General features: G+C 37.5%; 1 protein-coding gene and 1 long non-coding RNA gene across 2 annotated transcripts; one reads left to right on the top strand and one right to left on the bottom strand.

Annotated features, from left to right (window-relative positions):
* Nucleotides 1-10,101: 10,101 nt before the first annotated feature.
* Nucleotides 10,102-11,921, top strand: LOC108989690. The gene is made up of 2 exons (XR_001995877.2): nucleotides 10,102-10,224; nucleotides 11,652-11,921. It is a non-coding gene; the product is annotated as an uncharacterized LOC108989690 (long non-coding RNA).
* Nucleotides 11,922-14,193: 2,272 nt separating this feature from the next.
* Nucleotides 14,194-14,700, bottom strand: LOC108989681 (probable disease resistance protein At4g27220). The gene has a single exon (XM_018963377.1). It carries the CDS (start codon nucleotides 14,698-14,700, stop codon nucleotides 14,194-14,196), a length of 507 nt encoding a protein of 168 aa, XP_018818922.1.
* Between the last annotated feature and the right edge of the window lie 6,142 nt (nucleotides 14,701-20,842).

The following is a 20,842-nucleotide window of genomic DNA, read 5'->3' as shown; positions in this document are numbered from 1 at the left end:
AAAATAAAAATAAATTGTCTTAAACATAGCAAAATGCAACTAAAAAATATATCATAATTAAATGACAACAAATTGGATAGTTGCTACTTGCTACTTCAACTTCAACTTCAAGCCTTCAATAGTTGATGCTTCAACTTCAAGTCGTCAACCTTCAATACTTGTCACGTTTGATTGTATGCCCAACTCTATATACAAACATTAATAAATATTAATAATAAGAATGAAACATCAAATGTTAATGAATTTGGAGTATAAAAAATACTAGAATTAAATTACAATGAAAACAAAGAAAATATACATGATTCTACTATGAAGATCTCCACATTATCCATAGCCTCCCGGATATCAATGGTTGTTGCCGGATGTCTTAACCAATTTTGAGTACAAATAAGTGCCTCAACGATTCTCGGAGCCAATGAACTCCGAAGAGTGTCAAGCATAGGACCTCCCATACTAAATTCTAACTCGGATGCAACCGTGGAAACATGCATAGCCAATAAGTCTCGTGCAATCCTCGCGAGTATAAGATAGTTAGCCTCATTAATTTTCCACCAAGTCAACAAGTCAAACGATGTGGAGAGTGCCTCGCAACCATCTGATAAATATCGATCTACTTCTGTTTTGACAATATTAGATCCCATGGCAGAAGATGTTTTATACCACTCGTAGAACCATTTGGTCTCATGCTTGCCGTCACCATCATTCATGGTTCTAGATGTCAGAGGGGGCACATGTTCTTGGGTACTCGTGGTAGAGCCGAATTCTTCATTATATTCCGCATACAAATCTTTCAATACCTGTTTCACACTCGACACAAACTCCTCAACACGAAACTCATCATGAACTTTCCTCAAGTGGAAAGTAAGAAGTCTTAACTTACTTCGTGGATCAAGCACAACTGCAATTAACATGAACAAGTTCAGCTTGTCTAATGACCTCCAATACTTATCATACTTTGTTCTCATATTTATGGTCATACTCCTCAAGCAACTATTAGGACTCTAGCTCAACTCCATCAACTCATTTTGGAGATCACAAATCTCCAAAAAATTGGTATTGGTTGTCACATATAAAAACCCAGAAAATCTATTAGTGGCATCATAAAACATTTCAAAAAATTTAACAAAAACCCGCACTGTCTCCCACTCCCTAACTTTAGGAGGCTCCATGTGCCCAGACCTAGGGCCATCATCAAAGTAAGAGAGGTAATTATAATCATCGCTCTCCATCTGTCTGAAAGCCTTCTTAAACTTCTCAGCCGCCTCCAACATCATATAAGTTGAGTTATATCTTGCCTGTACATCAAGACACAACATTTTCATACAATCAATTTTTTCTTTTTCTACACATCTCTTAAACTTGTCTAATCTTGCGGGAGATGAACACACATATCTAACTACATTTCTAACCATTGTGATGGCGTCAGTGCACTCATTCAAACCCTCATTTACAATAAGATTCAATATATGAGCACAACATCTCATGTTCATATACTGACCCCCAACAAATTCTCACTCAAAACCTATTTCAAATATGAAATTGCAGTATCATTTGAACTTACATTATCAACAGTCACAGTAAATATTCTATCAATGCCTCAATCAAGCAAGCATGACTCAACATATCTCCCAATAGTTTCTCATCGATGATTAGGGATTAAACAAAAGTTAATGATTTTTTTCTGCAATTTTCAATCTTTATCAATGAAGTGTGCAGTTAGACACATATAATTCAAATCCTGTACTGATGTCCATGTATCGGTCGTCAACGAAATCCTCATGCCACCATTTTTTAACACTTTTTTAAGTTTTTCCTTTTCATTTTCATACAATATCTTGCCACTGTGACATGACATGGCACTTTAAACCGAGATTCAAGAGAACAACACACTTTCCTAAATCTCAGTCCTTCAACAACTCTAAATGGTAACTCATCGATAATTACTATCTCTGCAATCGCCAACCTCACTATATTTGTGGGTTATAAGACTCTTTAACATACCATCACTCTCTCCAACCCCCTCCTCAGGTGTTGCCTCACCTGTTAATATGTTTGGTACCTATCCAAAGGCCTACGTTTATGAGAATTTTTAGGACATGAAGGCAAATGGTCTTGCATTGTTGAAGTCTCATTCCTCTTTGAATGGCAAGCATACGTCTTGCCACAATAATTATATTTAGCCTTTGGATCATCTATAGCACAACCCTCCACCTTCGTAAAATGGTCCCAAACAATAGATGGATCATTCCCTTTTCGTTTTTTAGGTAATGGACAAGTAGTACTAGTAGGGGCACTAGGGGGTTTTGATGACTGGGTTTCCCTCACATCATCTCCCAAGTTAATGGTTGGTGTTGATGCATCAACATCAATCGGAGACGACGAAGAATCCATCTAATTATAAAACAAAACATAAATGTTAAACGTTAATACGTTATCACGTACATTATAAAACAACACAATGATTATTATTACACAGCAGCTAGTTTGCAACATAGCAAACATCACAAGTCTAAGACTCTAATCTAAGTTTAGTTCACTCATCATATTTCATACTTTAAATTCATTGATTCAAAGACTGGTAAGAAAATAAAATTTCCAAACACAGCCCACAAGTCTATCACAGACACACACACACAAATTATCACACACTGTCTGTCACACTGTAAGCATTTCAGCATAAGCTCATTTCGGCATAAATCAGTTAAACCACAATATTTTTACTGTAAGCTACTAAGCATTGCTCCATCGCACACGACACAATGTCACAAAACACAATATTTTTACTAAGCAAGGCAAAAACAGAGATTAGATTCGGCATTTCCTTTTCCTCCCAAAAAATTCCTCAGGGAAATTAAAAATAACTAACAAAAAAATGGAACCCAGCAAAGATGAAATATAAAGAAAAATATAAAACTTACAGTGGGAATGTGGGCAGTGTGGGTCGTCGGCGACGAGAGAGGAAAGAGAGGGCCATGGCGAGTGTGGGTCGTCGGCGACGAGAGAGGAGAGAGGGAGCAATGAGAAAGGAGAGTCTGATAGTGCAGGTCACGGAAAGGGAGAGGGAGATTGCAAGTCACTGGGTCCGGGGAGAGGGAGAGGGAGTCTGGGAGTGGGGACGGCTGCGACCTGGTGAAATGCGAAGAATGAAAGACTAAAGTTACGAAATGAAGGAAGGAGAAACCGGGGGTGTTCTAACCCTACCCAAAAACGACACTGTTTGGTCTAGAATTTATTTTCAAAGGTTTAAGAACAAAACGACATTGTTTCATGTGAAACAGCGTCGTTTTGTATAAGAAATATATTTAAAAAATAAATATATAAGACGTCAGTCGATTCTTCTGTTTAGACCGGGTCTCAACCGTAGACGGAACCGGCCAACATCGGTTTTGTTAATTTTCTACCGCCGGCCGACCTGTTCTCTACCAGTTTCGACCAGTTCCTGATTCCGACGGTCGGTCAGTCCGGCCGGTTTGTGTACAACCCTACTTCACCGTCATTCCCAACCATGCATGTTACACCACTTTAAGCCAACTCTGAGGCTTAACATCATGTACGTATGCTTAAGACAGATTACTCATTACGTATGGAAAGTCCATCCGCACGTGTCCAACTAGATAACACATGTAGGACTGTGCAAAATTTTGAAACCTCTGATTCCGACCGACCTTCACTTCGCCTCCGCCTTTAATGGAGTCAGAGTTTTCGGAGGTGCTCCAAAAATTTATACTGAGTTAGAGGCTCCGAACTCCGATTTAAAAAATAAAAAAAAACTAAACCTTACATCTAGTTTTTTTTCTTAAATAACTAAATGACGTCGTTCCATTGCTCTCCCTTCATCTTTTCTTCCCTCCTTCTTCTCTCCCCCTCCTATTCCATGACTACCCCTTTCTTTCTTGGTTCTCCCCTTAGTCCCCTATCCTTCCAGTTCTAGAGACCCCTCTCCCCCTCCCTTCATTGGTTCGTCATGCCGTTGTCAGGTCCGACTGGTAACGGTAAGTCCAATTTCCAACTCCTCTGATTTGAATTTTAGGGTTTTGATTCTTTTGAATTCACATTTATACTATAATTATTATAGTATATATAGTATATAATATTATAATTATACTATATACTGTGTATTTACTATTGAGGAAATGGTATTACAGTTGTAGTGATTTAGTGAGAAAAAAAATATTATAATTATATATTATATCAATTATACTATATACTCTATGTGTTTGTGGAAATGTCACTGAGGAAAAAATTCATGTAGCCTTCATCTTTGAGTTAATGACTTCAGTGCATGCACTTAGGGACCCTTCACAGATATTTGTGTTAGTGATGAAATACCTTTCGGACTATACTTTGGTGGAGAGAAGAATCATTCTTCTTTACTTAATGTGTCAAAACAATTTTACGAATCAAGAGCTATAATTTATTAGTTCTTAAACTTAATCTAAAATACAATAACCCTTATGAATTTAGTAGTACCAAGGCTAAAACGTATGAGTTGATGAAACTAAAAAATTTGTGTTCGAGAAAGTTAACATTAACCCATTATCATAAGGAAGAAATAACATGAATGAACAGAAAGTTGCTATCTTTCATTTTAGTTATGTGCTTAGTTACTCTATAATCAAGTTCAAAAAAGTGCTTGCCTCTTGTTTTGACATAAAACAAAGCAGTTTTTTGATGTAAAAGAGACAGAGCCGCTCTTAGCATTTGTGATTTTTTTGAACTTTTTATCTTGTCCTGTGAACCCCCCAGAAAACAAAAAATTTTATCTATTATCCATATATATATTTTTGTAATTAAGTCGAGCCATATATATATGTATGTATATATAGTCATTTTGAACTGGGAGACCATGGGAGACCATGTCTATCTAACATCAAAATTTAAACCATGTTTATTTCGAATTGGAGTAATATATATATATATTAATAGTCATTCTTGTTACTACAATTGCCTCGGAATCGACGTTTAGCACTGGAGGTCGCGTGTTGGATGCTTATCAGAGTTTATTGTCACCATCAACCATGGAGGCCCTCGTTTGCACACAGAACTAGATAAGTGAAACGCTCATTGGACTAAATACCATTGACGTTGATGCCAAGAACTATAGGCTAGAATCAGGTGACTTTATATGCTTTTAAATGGTTATTTAATTATTTTTAATGTTTCATTTATTTAACTTCTACTTTTTATGATTTTATAGACCTAATTGTGGACCCTAACATAATTGTTGATAACTGAAAGTCTGAGACGGGTGCCTCTTGAGAATTGGATGGAGTTGAGGGACTATGGACAATGGAGAACCCCCTTTATTAGTGAGAATCAAAATCTACTTCTACCGTGTTCAATTTTTTATTATCAGTTTTTTTCCTTGTATTGATTGCGATTTTCTATCTTCATTTCAGGTATGATCATTGAGTGAAATCCTTGTTGCACAAGTGCACATGTTGTTAAATTTTTACAGTGTTTACTGTTTAGTGTTTATGTAGTTATCTCTAAGTTAGTGTTCAGTGTTGTAATAATAGGACCGTTATAACTTATGACTATATGTTATTTAGTTTTTGAACTATTGTATTTAAGATTTTTTATTATTTTTTCAGTATTTGTTTTACAGGTTTAGAATTGGGCTTTGGTGAGCCCAGAAGTCGAAAAAGAAGGGCCTTGAGTTAGCCCAATAAACAGTCGGAGCTCTGCCTCCGTTCAGAGTCGAAGCAAAAATTTTCCTCCGACTCCTGTCGGAGTAGGAGGTCGGAAACGATTACTCTGACTCAGTCAGAGTCAGAGCTAAGTCCTAAACACATGTACCCTATCCCCTTTTATTACCGAAGATCAACAAATAATCCCCTTTTATTACTGAAGATCAACAAATAATCTGTTGATCACTTGCTTGTGTAGACAATGTCCATAATTCGATACCAACCTTCTCTTAAACCTAGTTGGCAAGACTCTTCATGTTGCCTGTCCAATTACATAGTTCATCCCAACAATTAACACGACATGACTTCATTCACAACTTCACCCCCTGTCACGAAGCTCAAAACTACTTCTAAGCTACACCGTGACCTTGTCATGACACATGGCATCCCACTACTCCACTTCTGCACCAACTCCTCACTCATCACAAGTACGACATCTCACTTACTCCCATCACTTCGTGACATCTCGTCATGTTTCCGCTATGTCACTATCACACCAATCCATCACTTCACACATGCTCCTAGCCACAATACTATTGCACAATGACACCCATCACATCAACCACACGGTCACATCACAACTATTCCGAGACACTGTTTCATAGTTCCCAACATTACACATCGCACTCCACACTTCGTGACATGACATACGGTACATCAAAACTTCTCCACGCGGAACATATTCCCCGTGTACTCCCTTCACTTCACTCCACACTTCTCACAGCACAGTCCACAACACAACACAACACATTTCACCACTATGCCCATCACTTCACTACACAACCACGACACACTTCACAACACAGTGAACTCCACAACATAGCACAGTCCACAACCAACTTCACAATAACTAACAAGGAAAGGGAAAGAGAGTTATACCATACGACGAGCTATCTCATGCGTTGCTCGTTATCTGGCATAGCCCCGTGGTGTCAAAAGCCACTAGCTTGGGCAGTGATCGCTCCTTCATGGTCACTGTCGTGACCTTACAACGGGTCTATTTCAAAGGATCGGACCTAGGGTTTCTTTGCTAGATCTAGGGTTTCTTGAATAAGAGTGGGTTTATCCTGGTGGTGGAGAGTGGCCGACATGGTGGTGAGTTCGTGGATGGCCGTGGAAAGGCCGTTGGTAGTAGCTAAACCGTGTACGGTGGCTGTTCATCATGTAAGGTGGCTATTTGGGCATTGGCCTGGGCTAGGGGTGGCTAGGGGAGGTTCCGGTGGAACTGGTGGTGCTGTCGAGGTGGCTCACGGTGGGCCTAGCGGTTGATAGAGAGACTGCATTAAGGGGGGCCAGATCGGAGAGAGAGAGAGAGAGAGAGAGAGAGAGAAAGGGAGGGGGTGAGGCTGTTGTGCGGTGAGTTGGGGTCGGTGCAGTGACCGCTACTATGGCAGATCTAGCGGCGGCGTGGTTGTGCGACTAGGGACCTGTGTGGAAGGGGAGCTAGATTCGATGAGGAGGAGAGGGAGAGAGATGAGAGCCTCGGGCTGGGGAAAGAGGAAGGGGGCTAGGTGGACTGCCAGTGGGTTGCTCAGTCAACGACGGTGGCGTCTAGCGGTTGTGCGATAGGGAATCCTAGAGAGAGGGGGTTTCATTTCGAGAGGAAAGGGGAGGAGGGGCTCGGATGGGCTAGGAGGTGGCTACGGGAGGAAGGCATGGCCAAGGGATAGAGGTCTGGTGTGCTCGTGGGCGGTGACACAAGGCTGGAGGCGGTGGATCTAGGCCGAGATAGGGAGAAACTATGAGATGGAGGTGCTGCTCAGGGAGAAGGGAAAAAGAGGAAGGCTCTGGTGGCTAGGGAAAGGGAGGAGGCCGGCGAGGGAGGCTGGTGATGCCGTCTGTGTGGGTTAGCTGTGGCGGCGCTAGGTTGCACGAGAGTGAACCCGAGAAAGAGTGAGAGGCTGTGTGAGGGGAGGAAGAGGGAGAGGGGTAATGTCGTGGGGGTTGGGTTGGGTTCGGTGGGGGTGGTTGCCGGCGTGAGAGGAGATTGCTGGTGGCGGAGGCATGGTGGTGGCTAGACTACAGCGGCGTCGCTGGGCTGAAGGAGCAGATCAGGTGAGATGGGGAGGGGGCTGCACGCTGACTGGAGGGAGAGGGAGGAGAGAGAGGGAATGAGGGGGAACCAGGAGCTAGGGTTTCTCCTTTGGCATTTAATCCCAACTATTTATCTATGAGTCTTTTGATTAATCTAACGATGGGAATTTACACTTGGATGGCTAATTAAGGTTTCATTTGGTTATGCAGTTTATATGAGATAAAATATTTTGTTAAAAATTGAATAAAATATTGTTATAATATAATTTTTAATATTATTATTGTTTTGATATTTAAAAAAGTAAAATTATTTATTATATTTTGTGTGAGAATTTGAGAACATATCTAGATGAAATAGGTTTGTATATCAAACCGAGCCTAAGAATATCTAAATGAAGTATAAATAAAATATCAATGTAATCTTTCATCAGCAAAGTTGGGAGCTAGTCCATCTTTTATATGGAGGAGCTTCATTGCAACAAGATCAGTCATCTTTGAGGTTCAGTTTGGAGGGTAGGCATAGGTGAAAATATCCACATTTGGCAAGATTAATGGTTGAATGTTTCCCAACATAAAAAGGTACTCAATGTTGTCAAAGTTTTGGATAGCAAGGCCACAGTAGCAGAACTAATTGAACCAGTCTCTAAAGTCTGGAAGAGAGACCTTGTGCAGTAGATTTTTTATAGTGGTGAGGCATAAGCTATTCCCAATCAGCTCTTTGAATGGCAAGGATAGATTAATATGGAAGGGCACTCATAATGGTTGTTTTCCTGTAAGGAGTACTTACAACATGGTGAAGGAGAAGGAATTTGCAGATCAGGGTCAGTCATCAAATAGTGACTAGTTTAAGGGGGTATGGCAGTAGATTTGGCACTCCAATGTGCCCCAAGTGAAAAGGTCTTCATGTGGAGGGTTTGTCTTAAAGTACTTCCCACTCAGTCAAATTTATTCAAACGAAAGATTGTTGATCACCCTTTATGTCTCATCTGCAATTTGGAAGAGGAAACTGTGGTTCATGTTCTTTGGAGGTGTGGAGTTTCAAGGGATGTTTGGAGTCAGTGTTCAAAAAAGCTTAAAAAATGTTATCTGCCACAACTTTCAACGCTACAACTTGTCGAAGCCATTACAGTCTCTATGGATCATTGTGTGTTACAAGAATTTATGGTAGAGCTAAAAGGATCTGGTGGAGAAGAAACAACTTGGTTTATAACAAAGAATTTAATCGTCCTAATTCTTTGGTTAAGGAGGCCAAGCACATCCTAGAACTGCTTAGAAAGGAAGCGCAAAGAACTAGCAGCAGAGTCATACCAGTGTGCTCATCAGCAAAGGTCTGGTCACCACCTCCTTCCAATTGGTATAAAATCAAGTGAGATGGGGCTATTGATTAGCTCAAAGGTTTGATTGGCATTGGCATATGTGTTAGGGACTACGAGGGTCTGATTGTTGCTACTTTGAGGCTTAATAAATAACTGTTTTCTGATCCATTGCTAGCTGAGTCTTATGGCGCATTGCAGGCAATTAAATTCGGTCTTGACTTAGGTCTTGGACAGGTGGTCATCGAAGGGAACTCAATGCAGGTTACAAATGATCTTAAGGTCACTGCAGAGGCTTGGTCCAGTAAAAGCATGTTTGTGAGTGAGGCTGGAGTTTTATTAAGACGTTTTGCTAAGTGTGAAATTTCTAATATTAGGAGAAATGGTAATATCATAGCACACTTGTTAGCAAAAAATGCTCTTTCCATTTCAAATTTCATTGTAACAATGGAGGAGGCTCCTCCATGTATCTCATCTTTGATTTAATGAAATGTGAGAGAAGATTTCCTTTCAAAAAAAAAAATGATGAAGTTTTGCTTAATACTTTTAAGAGGATAAAACTATCTAAATAATTAAAGTTTTCAACATAACCTAAATTTCATAATATTCTTAAGTAAATAAAATCATTTAGATAAAATGCTTTTATACACTTATAATATTTTTTGGGCTTTCAAAAACATAAAGAGACTTACATTAAAATTAGGTTTAGTTCAATAATACTGAAAATACCCAATTTAAAATATTTTTTGGACATTTAAAATATTTCAAAGACTTTAAAACACTGGACTTGCTTTAAAAATCACCTGCTAACTTTAAGAACACGCAATTGAGGTTCAACACACAAAACGAGACTCGTGACTATTCAAGAGAAAAAAGAGCAGGTTGTTACAATAATATACTACAATATATTATCACTAGATTATTATATAATAATTTATATTAAAACCATAAAAACCGAAAGACACACACACACAACCCACTTGCCACATGGCAACCATGCATACATGTATTCAAGGTTGATTTAGGGTTTGGAGTTTTACCTTTTTTCCACCAAGTGCATTGAATCTAGACACATGAAGAAGGGTAAAGAAAGAAAGAGGGAACCCCATGAAGGTTGGATCTCCTCTCTCTGTGGGCAGCTCCTCTCCGTGCACTGCTCCCTACCTATGCATCTTCCTTCAAAGCTGGTAAGCATGCTTCCATACGACACCCTATATTTACACTAATTTTTGTGTGTTATTTGAACATTGATTTTTGATTTGATATGAAAATTAGTGCTTGGAAGTGCATCATTTTTGGGTGTCTTTTTTAGTATTATGATCAGTAAAATTTATGTGGTTTGTGATTTAGTGAAGTTAAGTGTTTGGACAATTAAACGACTCGGATTCATTTCTCTTTTTCACCCTTTTCCCTCTCAGTGTAGCTTAGGGTCCTTCCATTAAGTATCAAATACAATGTCGATATTGGTCTCTTTGACTTGTGCTAAAGTTAGCCTGCATTTGAAAATTAACATTGCAAGTCTCAAAGATTTGTTTGGACGGCACTTTTTTTTTTAAGTTTTTTATTATTTTTAATTAAACTTCTATCAGAGTTTAAAACATACCAAGACTTAATAAAAGATGCTTTATTTTGGTTTTTGTGACGGAAACCAAATCAAGCGATTGGTTGAATATTTTTAGCATTTAAATATGTTTTAAGTGAGAGAAAGAAAATCTAAAAGTTTTATTTAGTATTTTGAAATGAGGGTATCATCAACTTTGGAATCTTTTAGCACAAGATGAGTTTGTAATTTGAAATTATTTTATAAACTAGATCAGCAATTTTACAGAGTCTATAATTGTTCGTGTTGTCCATTGCTTGCTCACTTGTGTATGACAAAGGAATGATGGTCCAATAGGGTTCTGATTTGAGAATAACAATATATCGCAGGTAGGCACCCTTTGATTTGATATAAAAAAAAATAACAGAGAAAAGAAAAGCCTTTAGTAAAAAGTAAAATATAATATGTAAACTGGGATGCATGCATGTATGGTTGGGTAATCAGAAATTTGAAAGGAACACCATGTTTCTTAGAATTGCCTGAGCAACCCAACATCAACCACATTAGGTTGAAAAGTAATTATTGGAGTTGGAGCATGATGATTGCTTTTTTTGAGTGTGATCCGATTACTACTAAGAACAAAAAGCTCTATCTAATAATGTAGTTCTAGAGAAATTGAGTCATGGTTGAATGATTGGATCTCTTGTTTGCTGAAATGGCCATATGAAATGCATTTTGAGTATGTCGTGAATGCTGTGTTTTACCTAGTCGTGAGGTTCAATGTTTCTGTTGTGCATTACCTAGTTTAGTAAGTGTTAAAAAATGAGTAATACTACATACAAGTTTAAACTTTGTAAGTTTCGTGTAGATGAAAAAAATCGAATCTAATATAGAAAAATGTGTTTTTAAGTAAGTCTCATTTTTTTCAAGAGATTTGCATGCCTTGACCTTATACAGATCTATTTCTTTCTTGTATTTGGTTGCAGCTATGCATTAGAGCTAATGGGTTAAATGAGTTGTTTTCCAATATGTTTTGTTTTGTTCTTACCTTCATATTTTGTTATATTTTCACAGCTGTCATTTCTACAGATTGAAACAAAAGGGAAAGAGCAGAAACACAAAGCGAAAATCATTGAAAATGCTTAAAGAAAAGAACAAAGTTTGAAGTATTCAAACATCTAGCAATTTTTCTCTATCTCGCAGTTTGAAGTATCCATCCAAATGAATATGTATGATGTTATAGTTAGTTGTAAACTGATGGTTCTGACCGTACAGGTAATGAGCAGGTGCCTAGAAATAATGAGATAAAAAAAATGGCCATTTGGCTCCTTGAATCATTGGAAATGATCCCCGTCTCTGATTCCTTCATCTTGCTATAAACATCAATTGGAAACCTGGAAAGCATGAGACTCTAAAGTAGTAGACTTTGAATGGCGAAAAGTTAGTAGAAAAAAAATATTGAGATGGATATGTGAAGAGGAAAATTGGACGAAGAACTAAATTCGACTTCTTCAAACAAGAAATCATGAAATAAAACAAAATAGAAAGGAAAAACACAATTTGGAGCATTTCCAAAACATTCCACATTAAGCATTTGGTTTGAAAATTGCACTGCATGCTTGCAATATGTCAATAACAAATGTTAGTTATAATAGTTTGAGGCACAAAGTATATAATAGTTTGAGGCACAAAGTATAAAATAGAAGGTGGTTAATGTACTCTACTTGAAAATATTACTCAACTACATAGTAGTTATTTTACACCACATCATATGTTATCTTGAAACAGAAAGAACAAGAGGATCTTATATGTCAATAACAAATAATTGATGGAGAAAACATTCGTACCAACATCTTGCTTACACAAACTGCCGTCAAGAAGAAGAAAACCAAAAGCACTAGTTGAAGATGCATATTGACCGTAGTCTCTGCCCAATGGCATCTTCTTGCCACACAAATGTACTACACCATGATTGTTGGCCTTCAATGTACCTTAAACTGATTGCATTCCCCTTGTTGAAGGGCAACCTAATCAACAAGTGACACATTGATACCTTAATCTTATCTAAAGATGGCCACTCTATTGAGTTGTCGATCCAAATGCTTTTTAATTTTGAAAGATCAAAGAGTACTAGTGTCTTTAGATAGGGAAAGGATCTAGGTTCCAATTCAGTATTTTCAAACTCCATAATAACCTCTTCAATCTCATGACATTGTTCAACTCTTAAATTCTGTAGTTTAGAGAGTTGTTCAATCATTCATTTAGAGAATATCTTATTTAACTTCTGGCATCTGCTCAAAGTTAGGGTTGTTAGTTGGGTTGGACTTCCAGCACAAATAACCCCTTCCCAAATGCTTACTAACTCTAGGGCATTGTATATGTACAACTTTTATAAGCACTCTAACACACGTCTTGTGATACTATTACCATCGACAATTGTTTTAATTTCATTGCACTCTTCAATCAAACAGTCTCGCATCCTGTTAATGCTATTGACTCCAAAGTCTGACAGTTTTGAGGCTCCATTGTGTCCAATCAATTCAAATGCATTAGTTTCTTTAAAAATCTCTGAAATTGCACAATCAACCCCTCTACAATTTTTGCAAACTTCAAACACCTCCTGATCTGATATCCAAAACAGTCAAGTATTCAAAACCTAGCTAACGCATGGTAACCAACAGAAAACTGGGATTCGAAATGGAAATCCTTCCACTCAGGACTCTTCGAGATAGAAATATCAAGACAATCTACTTCAGGAAAGCAAATTGAAAACGAAGTCAAATGTGATAAGGTAGCCACGTCCTCATCTCATGTTCTATTGTTTGGATCCACATCAATTCTTAGCTCTTCCAACAAAGAAAGATCTGACAAAACATTTTAATAGAATTTCACATCGTTCAATTGTCTACTACCAGAATACAGTGACATCGGCAAACATTTCAACTGAATCAAACGTCCAATTTGTTTGAAAATGATTTATCCCAGTACCTCGAATGTCAAACACCTCCAGTTGCATGAGTCTTATGTCAAATGAGATTTCTATTTGATTGATACAAGAATTCAGATAGAGTGCTCTGAGGCACGTCAGGCAAGATATAGATGCTGCCAATATTGTAATCCCAGTCCCATGTAGGTCTAACACTCATAGATTTTGCATGAGTTTAAACAATGCCTCAGGAATTACTTTTAGAAGATGGTTTCTATAGAGAAACAAAGTTGAGAGATTCTTGCAATCTGGCATTTCAAGTCAAGTGCACAAGTCATTATCCATCAAGGAGATTTGATTTGCTTGCTATCATTCTATCTCACTAGGGGACTCTCACAGCCCCTCCTCGGTTTTTACCAATATCTTAAATGTATTACTTTGCGAAGAGATTTTAAGGCCCATAGTCCTCATCACTTTGTTCATCTTAACATGATTCATTTTATCACCCCTCTCTAGGAAACACATGTTGCTAAGGTCATGCAAGACTTTATGTCCTTTTTCACTTGTAACTCTAAAAGGATATGCATCACCATGAAAACCTTCAGCTCTCCAACATTCCAACAAATAATCCATATAGATTTCACAATCTTCAAGATATAATGCACCGTACCTAAAGTAAACTTTTTTATCCTAACCATCTAACTCTTCATAACAAAACTTTAAAAACTCAATCAATTCATCCATCTCCTGGATTTTGATACTTGGAAATTTTCGTAAACTCTTTAGTCCATCATTCGAGAGGTGAATATTATCTTTATTCCTAAAGGCTCTCGCTACCATGTCTCTCAAGTGCGGCAAGGCAGCACACTCATCAACAACTAACTTGGCAATTGGTTCAATGCCTGGAAGATTTACATTCCTACCCACTTTCTCCAAGAACATTTTATACGCATAAGTTATAGACAATTGCCGCACATAAATTTGTTCATCAGTTTCCATATAATGACAAATGTCGTGGTATCTAGTGGTCAATACCATGTTACAATCGTTTTGGTTATCATGGATTCCTATCTCATGTAGATCAAGACAGTCCCAGACTTCATCCATAGGAAGTAGATACCTTTTACATTCTAATTCCGCAGATATTCGCCACGCAATTTCATTCCGATTATCATTTCCATCAATGAGGCCATCCATATTTGACTTTCGCCATTGCATAATTCAATTCTGCAACTTTTCTATGCTCCAATCATTTTATACGGTTATCGAAATGAAGAAGTCAAACATTTAAGCAATATCATCATTATTATTCAAGTTTTGCATTATTGTTGTTTTCCCAGTTCCTACCATTCCCCAAAGTCCAACAGTCTTAGGATGGCCACTCTATTGAGTTTTCAATCGAAATGCTTTTCACTTTAGGAAGATCAATGAGTACTAGTGTCTTTAGATTGGGAAATGATCCTGGTTCCAATTCAATGTTTTCAAGCTCCATAATAACCTCTTCAATCTCAGGACATTGTTCAACTTTTAAATTCTACAGTTTAGAGAGTTGATCAGTCATTTCTTTGGAGGATATCTTATTTGACTTCTGGCATCTGCTCAAAATTAGGGTTGTTACTTGGGCAAGACTTTCTACTCGAACAACTCTTTCCCAAATGCTTACTAACTCTATGGCATTGTTTATGTACAAATTTTCAAAGCACTCTAACACACTTCTTGTGATACTATTACCATCAACAATTGTTTTAATTTCATTGCACTCTTCAATCAAACAACCTCGCATCTTGTTGATGCTACTGACTCCGAAGTCTGACAGTTTTGAGGCTCCCTTGTGTCCAATCAATTCAAATGAATCAATTTCTTTAAGAATCTCTGAAATTGCACAATCAACCCCTCTCCCATTTTTGCAAACCTCAAACACCTCCAGATCTGATATCGAAAACAGCCAAGTATTCGAAACCTGGCTAATGCACAGTAACCAACAGAAAACTAGAATTTGAAATGGAAATCCTTCCACATAGGACTCTTCGAGATAAAAATATCAAGACAATCTACTTCAGGAAAGCAAATTGAAAGCGAAGTCAAATGTGATAAGGTAGCCACGTCCTCAATAATAGCCTTTAATACTAAACCCCATGTTCCATTGTTTGGATCCACATCAATTCTTAGCTCTTCCAACAAAGGAAGATTTGACAAAATATTTTGATGAAATTCCACATCGTTCAATTGTCCACTGCCATAATACAGTGACAACTACAAACATTTCAACAAAATCAAACGTCCAATCTGTGTCAAAAAATGATTTATCTCAATACCTCGAATGTCAAAAAGCTACAATTGCATGAGTCCTATGTCAAATGGGATTTCCATTTGATTGATGCAAGAATTCTGATAGAGTGCACTGAGGCACGTCAGGCAAGATATAGATGCTGGCAATACTGTAATACTAGTCCCATCTTCGAGGTATTAAACCAACTTGGCTATTGGTTTAATACCTCGAAGATTTACATTCTGACCCACTTTTTCCTCGAATATTTTATATGCATCAGCTGTAGACAATTTCCTCACATAAATTTTTTCATCCATTTCCATATAACGACACATGTCCTTTATCTTGTGGCCAATACCACCATACTATTGTTCTGGTTATCACGGATTCCTATCTCATGTTGATCAACACAGCTCCAGACTTCATCCAAAAGAAGTATGTACCTTTGCCACGCAATTTCGTTAAGATGATTGTTGCCATTAATGATGCCATCCATATTCAATTTTAGCTATTGTTTAATTCCATGTTGCAAATTTTGTATGCTCCAATCTTTTGATACGGTTACCCAAATCACGAAGTCAAACAGTTTAGCAATATCATCATTATTATACAAGTTCTGCATTATTGTTGTTTTTCCAGTTCCAACCCTTCCAGAAAGTCCAACTCTCTAAAACTGGGCCACTCTATTGAGTTTTCAATCGAAATGCTTTTCACTTTAGGAAGATCAATGAGTACTAGTGCCTTTAGATTGGGAAATGATCCTGGTTCCAATTCAGTGTTTTCAATCTTCATACTAACCTCTTCTATCTCAGGACATTGTTCAACTTTTAAATTCTACAGTTTAGAGACTTGATCAGTCATTTCTTTGGAGGATATCTTATTTGACTTCTGGCATCTGCTCAAAATTAGGGTTGTTACTTGGGCAAGACTTTCTACACGAACAACTCTTTCCCAAATGCATACTAACTCTATGGCATTGTTTATGTACAAATTTTCAAAGCACTCTAACACACTTCTTGTGATACTATTACCATCAACAATTGTTTTAATTTCATTGCACTCTTCAATCAAACAACCTCGCATCTTGTTGATGCTACTGACTCCGAAGTCTGACAGTTTTGAGGCTCCCTTGTGTCCAATCAATTCAAATGAATCAATTTCTTTAAGAATCTCTGAAATTGCACAATCAACCCCTCTCCCATTTTTGCAAACCTCAAACACCTCCAGATCTGATATCAAAAACAGTCAAGTATTCGTAACCTGGCTAATGCACAGTAACCAACAGAAAACTAGAATTTGAAATGGAAATCCTTCCACATAGGACTCTTCGAGATAAAAATATCAAGACAATCTACTTCAGGAAAGCAAATTGAAAGCGAAGTCAAATGTGATAAGGTAGCCACTTCCTCAATAATAGTCTTTAATACTAAACCCCATGTTCCATTGTTTGGATCCACATCAATTCTTAGCTCTTCCAACAAAGGAAGATTTGACAAAATATTTTGATGAAATTCCACATCGTTCAATTGTCCACTGCCAGAATACAGTGACAACTACAAACACTTCAACAAAATCAAACGTCCAATCTGTGTCAAAAAATGATTTATCTCAATACCTCGAATGCCAAAAAGCTACAATTGCATGAGTCCTATGTCAAATGAGATTTCCATTTGATTGATGCAAGAATTCAGATAGAGTGCACTGAGGCACGTCAGGCAAGATATTGATGCTGGCAATACTGTAATACTAGTCCCATCTTCGAGGTATTAAACCAACTTGGCTATTGGTTTAATACCTCGAAGATTCACATTCCGACCCACTTTTTCCTCGAATATTTTATATGCATCAGCTGTAGACAATTGCCTCACATAAATTTTTTCATCCGTTTCCATATAACGAAACATGTCGCTGTATCTTGTGGCCAATACCACCATACTATTGTTCTGGTTATCACGGATTCCTATCTCATGTTGATCAACACAGCTCCAGACTTCATCCAAAAGAAGTATATACCTTTGCCACGCAATTTCGTTACGATGATTGTTGCCATCAATGATGCCATCCATATTCAATTTTAGCTGTTGTTTAATTCCATGTTGCAAATTTTGTATGCTCCAATCTTTTGATACGGTTACCCAAATCACGAAGTCAAACAGTTTAGCAATATCATCATTATTATACAAGTTCTGCATTATTGTTGTTTTTCCAATTCCAACCCTTCCAGAGAGTCCAACTCTCTAAAACTGGGCCACTCTATTGAGTTTCCAATTGAAATGCTTTTCACTTTAGGAAGATCAATGAGTACTAGTGCCTTTAGATTGGGAAATGATCCTGGTTCCAATTCAGTGTTTTCAATCTTCATAATAACCTCTTCTATCTCAGGACATTGTTCAACTTTTAAATTCTACAGTTTAGAGAGTTGATCAGTCATTTCTTTGGAGGATATCTTATTCGACTTCTGGCATCTGCTCAAAATTAGGGTTGTTACTTGGGCAAGACTTTCTACACGAACAACTCTTTCCCAAATGCTTACTAACTCTATGGCATTGTTTATGTACAAATTTTCAAAGCACTCTAGCACACTTCTTGTGATACTATTACCATCAACAATTGTTTTAATTTCATTGCACTCTTCAATCAAACAACCTCGCATCTTGTTGATGCTACTGACTCCGAAGTCTGACAGTTTTGAGGCTCCCTTGTGTCCAATCAATTCAAATCAATCAATTTCTTTAAGAATCTCTGAAATTGCACAATCAACCCCTCTCCCATTTTTGCAAACCTCAAACACCTCCTGATCTGATATCGAAAACAGTCAAGTATTCGAAACCTGGCTAATGCACAGTAACCAACAGAAAACTAGAATTTGAAATTGAAATCCTTCCACATAGGACACTTCGAGATAAAAATATCAAGACAATCTACTTCAGGAAAGCAAATTGAAAGCGAAGTCAAATGTGATAAGGTAGCCACGTCCTCAATAATAGCCTTTAATACTAAACCCCATGTTCCATTGTTTGGATCCACATCAATTCTTAGCTCTTCCAACAAAGGAAGATTTGACAAAATATTTTGATGAAATTCCACATCGTTCAATTGTCCACTGCCAGAATACAGTGACAACTACAAACATTTCAACAAAATCAAACGTCCAATCTGTGTCAAAAAATGATTTATCTCAATACCTCGAATGTCAAAAAGCTACAATTGCATGAGTCCTATGTCAAATGGGATTTCGATTTGATTGATGCAAGAATTCAGATAGAGTGCACTGAGGCACGTCAGGCAAGATATAGATGCAGGCAATACTATAATACTAGTCCCATCTTCGAGGTATTAAACCAACTTGGCTATTGGTTTAATACCTCGAAGATTTACATTCCGACCCACTTTTTCCTCGAATATTTTATATGCATTAGCTATAGACAATTGCCTCACACAAATTTTTTCATCCGTTTCCATATAATGAAACATGTCGCTGTATCTTGTGGCCAATACCACCATACTATTGTTCTGGTTATCACGGATTCCTATCTCATGTTGATCAACACAGTTCCAGACCTCATCCAAAAGAAGTATATACCTTTGCCACGCAATTTCGTTACGATGATTGTTGCCATCAATGATGCCATCCATATTCAATTTTAGATGTTGTTTAATTCCATGTTGCAAATTTTGTATGCTCCAATCTTTTGATACGGTTACCCAAATCACGAAGTCAAACAGTTTAGCAATAGCATCAATATTATACAAGTTCTGCATTATTGTTGTTTTTCCAGTTCCAACCCTTCCAGAGAGTCCAACTCTCTAAAACTGGGCCACTCTATTGAGTTTCCAATCAAAATGCTTTTCACTTTAGGAAGACCAATGAGTACTAGTGTCTTTAGATTGGGAAATGATCCTGGTTCCAATTCAGTGTTTTCAAGCTCCATAATAACCTCTTCAATCTCAGAACATTGTTCAACTTTTAAATTCTACAGTTTATAGAGTTGATCAGTCATTTCTTTAGAGGATATCTTATTTGACTTCTGGCATCTGCTCAAAATTAGGGTTGTTAGTTGGGCAAGACTTTCTACACGAACAACTTTTTCCCAAATGCTTACTAACTCTGTGGCATTGTTTATGTACAAATTTTCAAAGCACTCTAACACACTTCTTGTGATACTATTACCATCAACAATTGTTTTAATTTCATTGCACTCTTCAATCAAACATACTCGCATCTTGTTGATGCTACTGACTCCGAAGTCTGACAGTTTTGAGGCTCCCTTGTGTCCAATCAATTCAAATGAATCAATTTCTTTAAGAATCTCTGAAATTGCACAATCAACCCCTCTCCCATTTTTGCAAACCTCAAACACCTCCTGATCTGATATCGAAAACAGTCAAGTATTCGAAACCTGGCTAAAGCACAGTAACCAACAGAAAACTAGAATTTGAAATGGAAATCCTTCCACATAGGACTCTTCGAGATAAAAATATCAAGACAATCTACTTCAGGAAAGCAAATTGAAAGCGAAGTCAAATGTGATAAGGTAGCCACGTCCTCAATAATAGCCTTTAATACTAAACCCCATGTTCTATTGTTTGGATCCACATCAATTCTTAGCTCTTCCAACAAAGGAAGATTTGACAAAATATTTTGATAAAATTCCACATCATTCAATTGTCCACTGCCAGAATACAGTGACAACTACAAACACTTCAACAAAATCAAACGTCCAATCTGTGTCAAAAAATGATTTATCTCAATACCTCGAATGTCAAATCTACAATTGCATGACTCCTATGTCAAATGGGATTTCCATTTGATTGATGCAAGAATTCAGATAGAGTGCACTGAGGCACGTCAGGCAGGATATAGATGCTGGCAATACTGTAATACTAGTCCCATCTTCGAGGTATTAAACCAACTTGGCTATTGGTTTAATACCTCAAAGATTTACATTTCGACCCACATTTTCCTCGAATATTTTATATGCATCAGCTGTAGACAATTGCCTCACATAAATTTTTTCATCTGTTTCCATATAACGAACCATGTCGCTGTATCTTGTGGCCAATACCACC

Source organism: Juglans regia, chromosome 14, assembly GCF_001411555.2.
Source record: "Juglans regia cultivar Chandler chromosome 14, Walnut 2.0, whole genome shotgun sequence".
In the NCBI taxonomy this organism is placed as follows: domain Eukaryota; kingdom Viridiplantae; phylum Streptophyta; class Magnoliopsida; order Fagales; family Juglandaceae; genus Juglans; species Juglans regia.
Note: the sequence above shows the minus strand (reverse complement) of the source record. Positions and strands in the feature narration are given on the sequence as shown.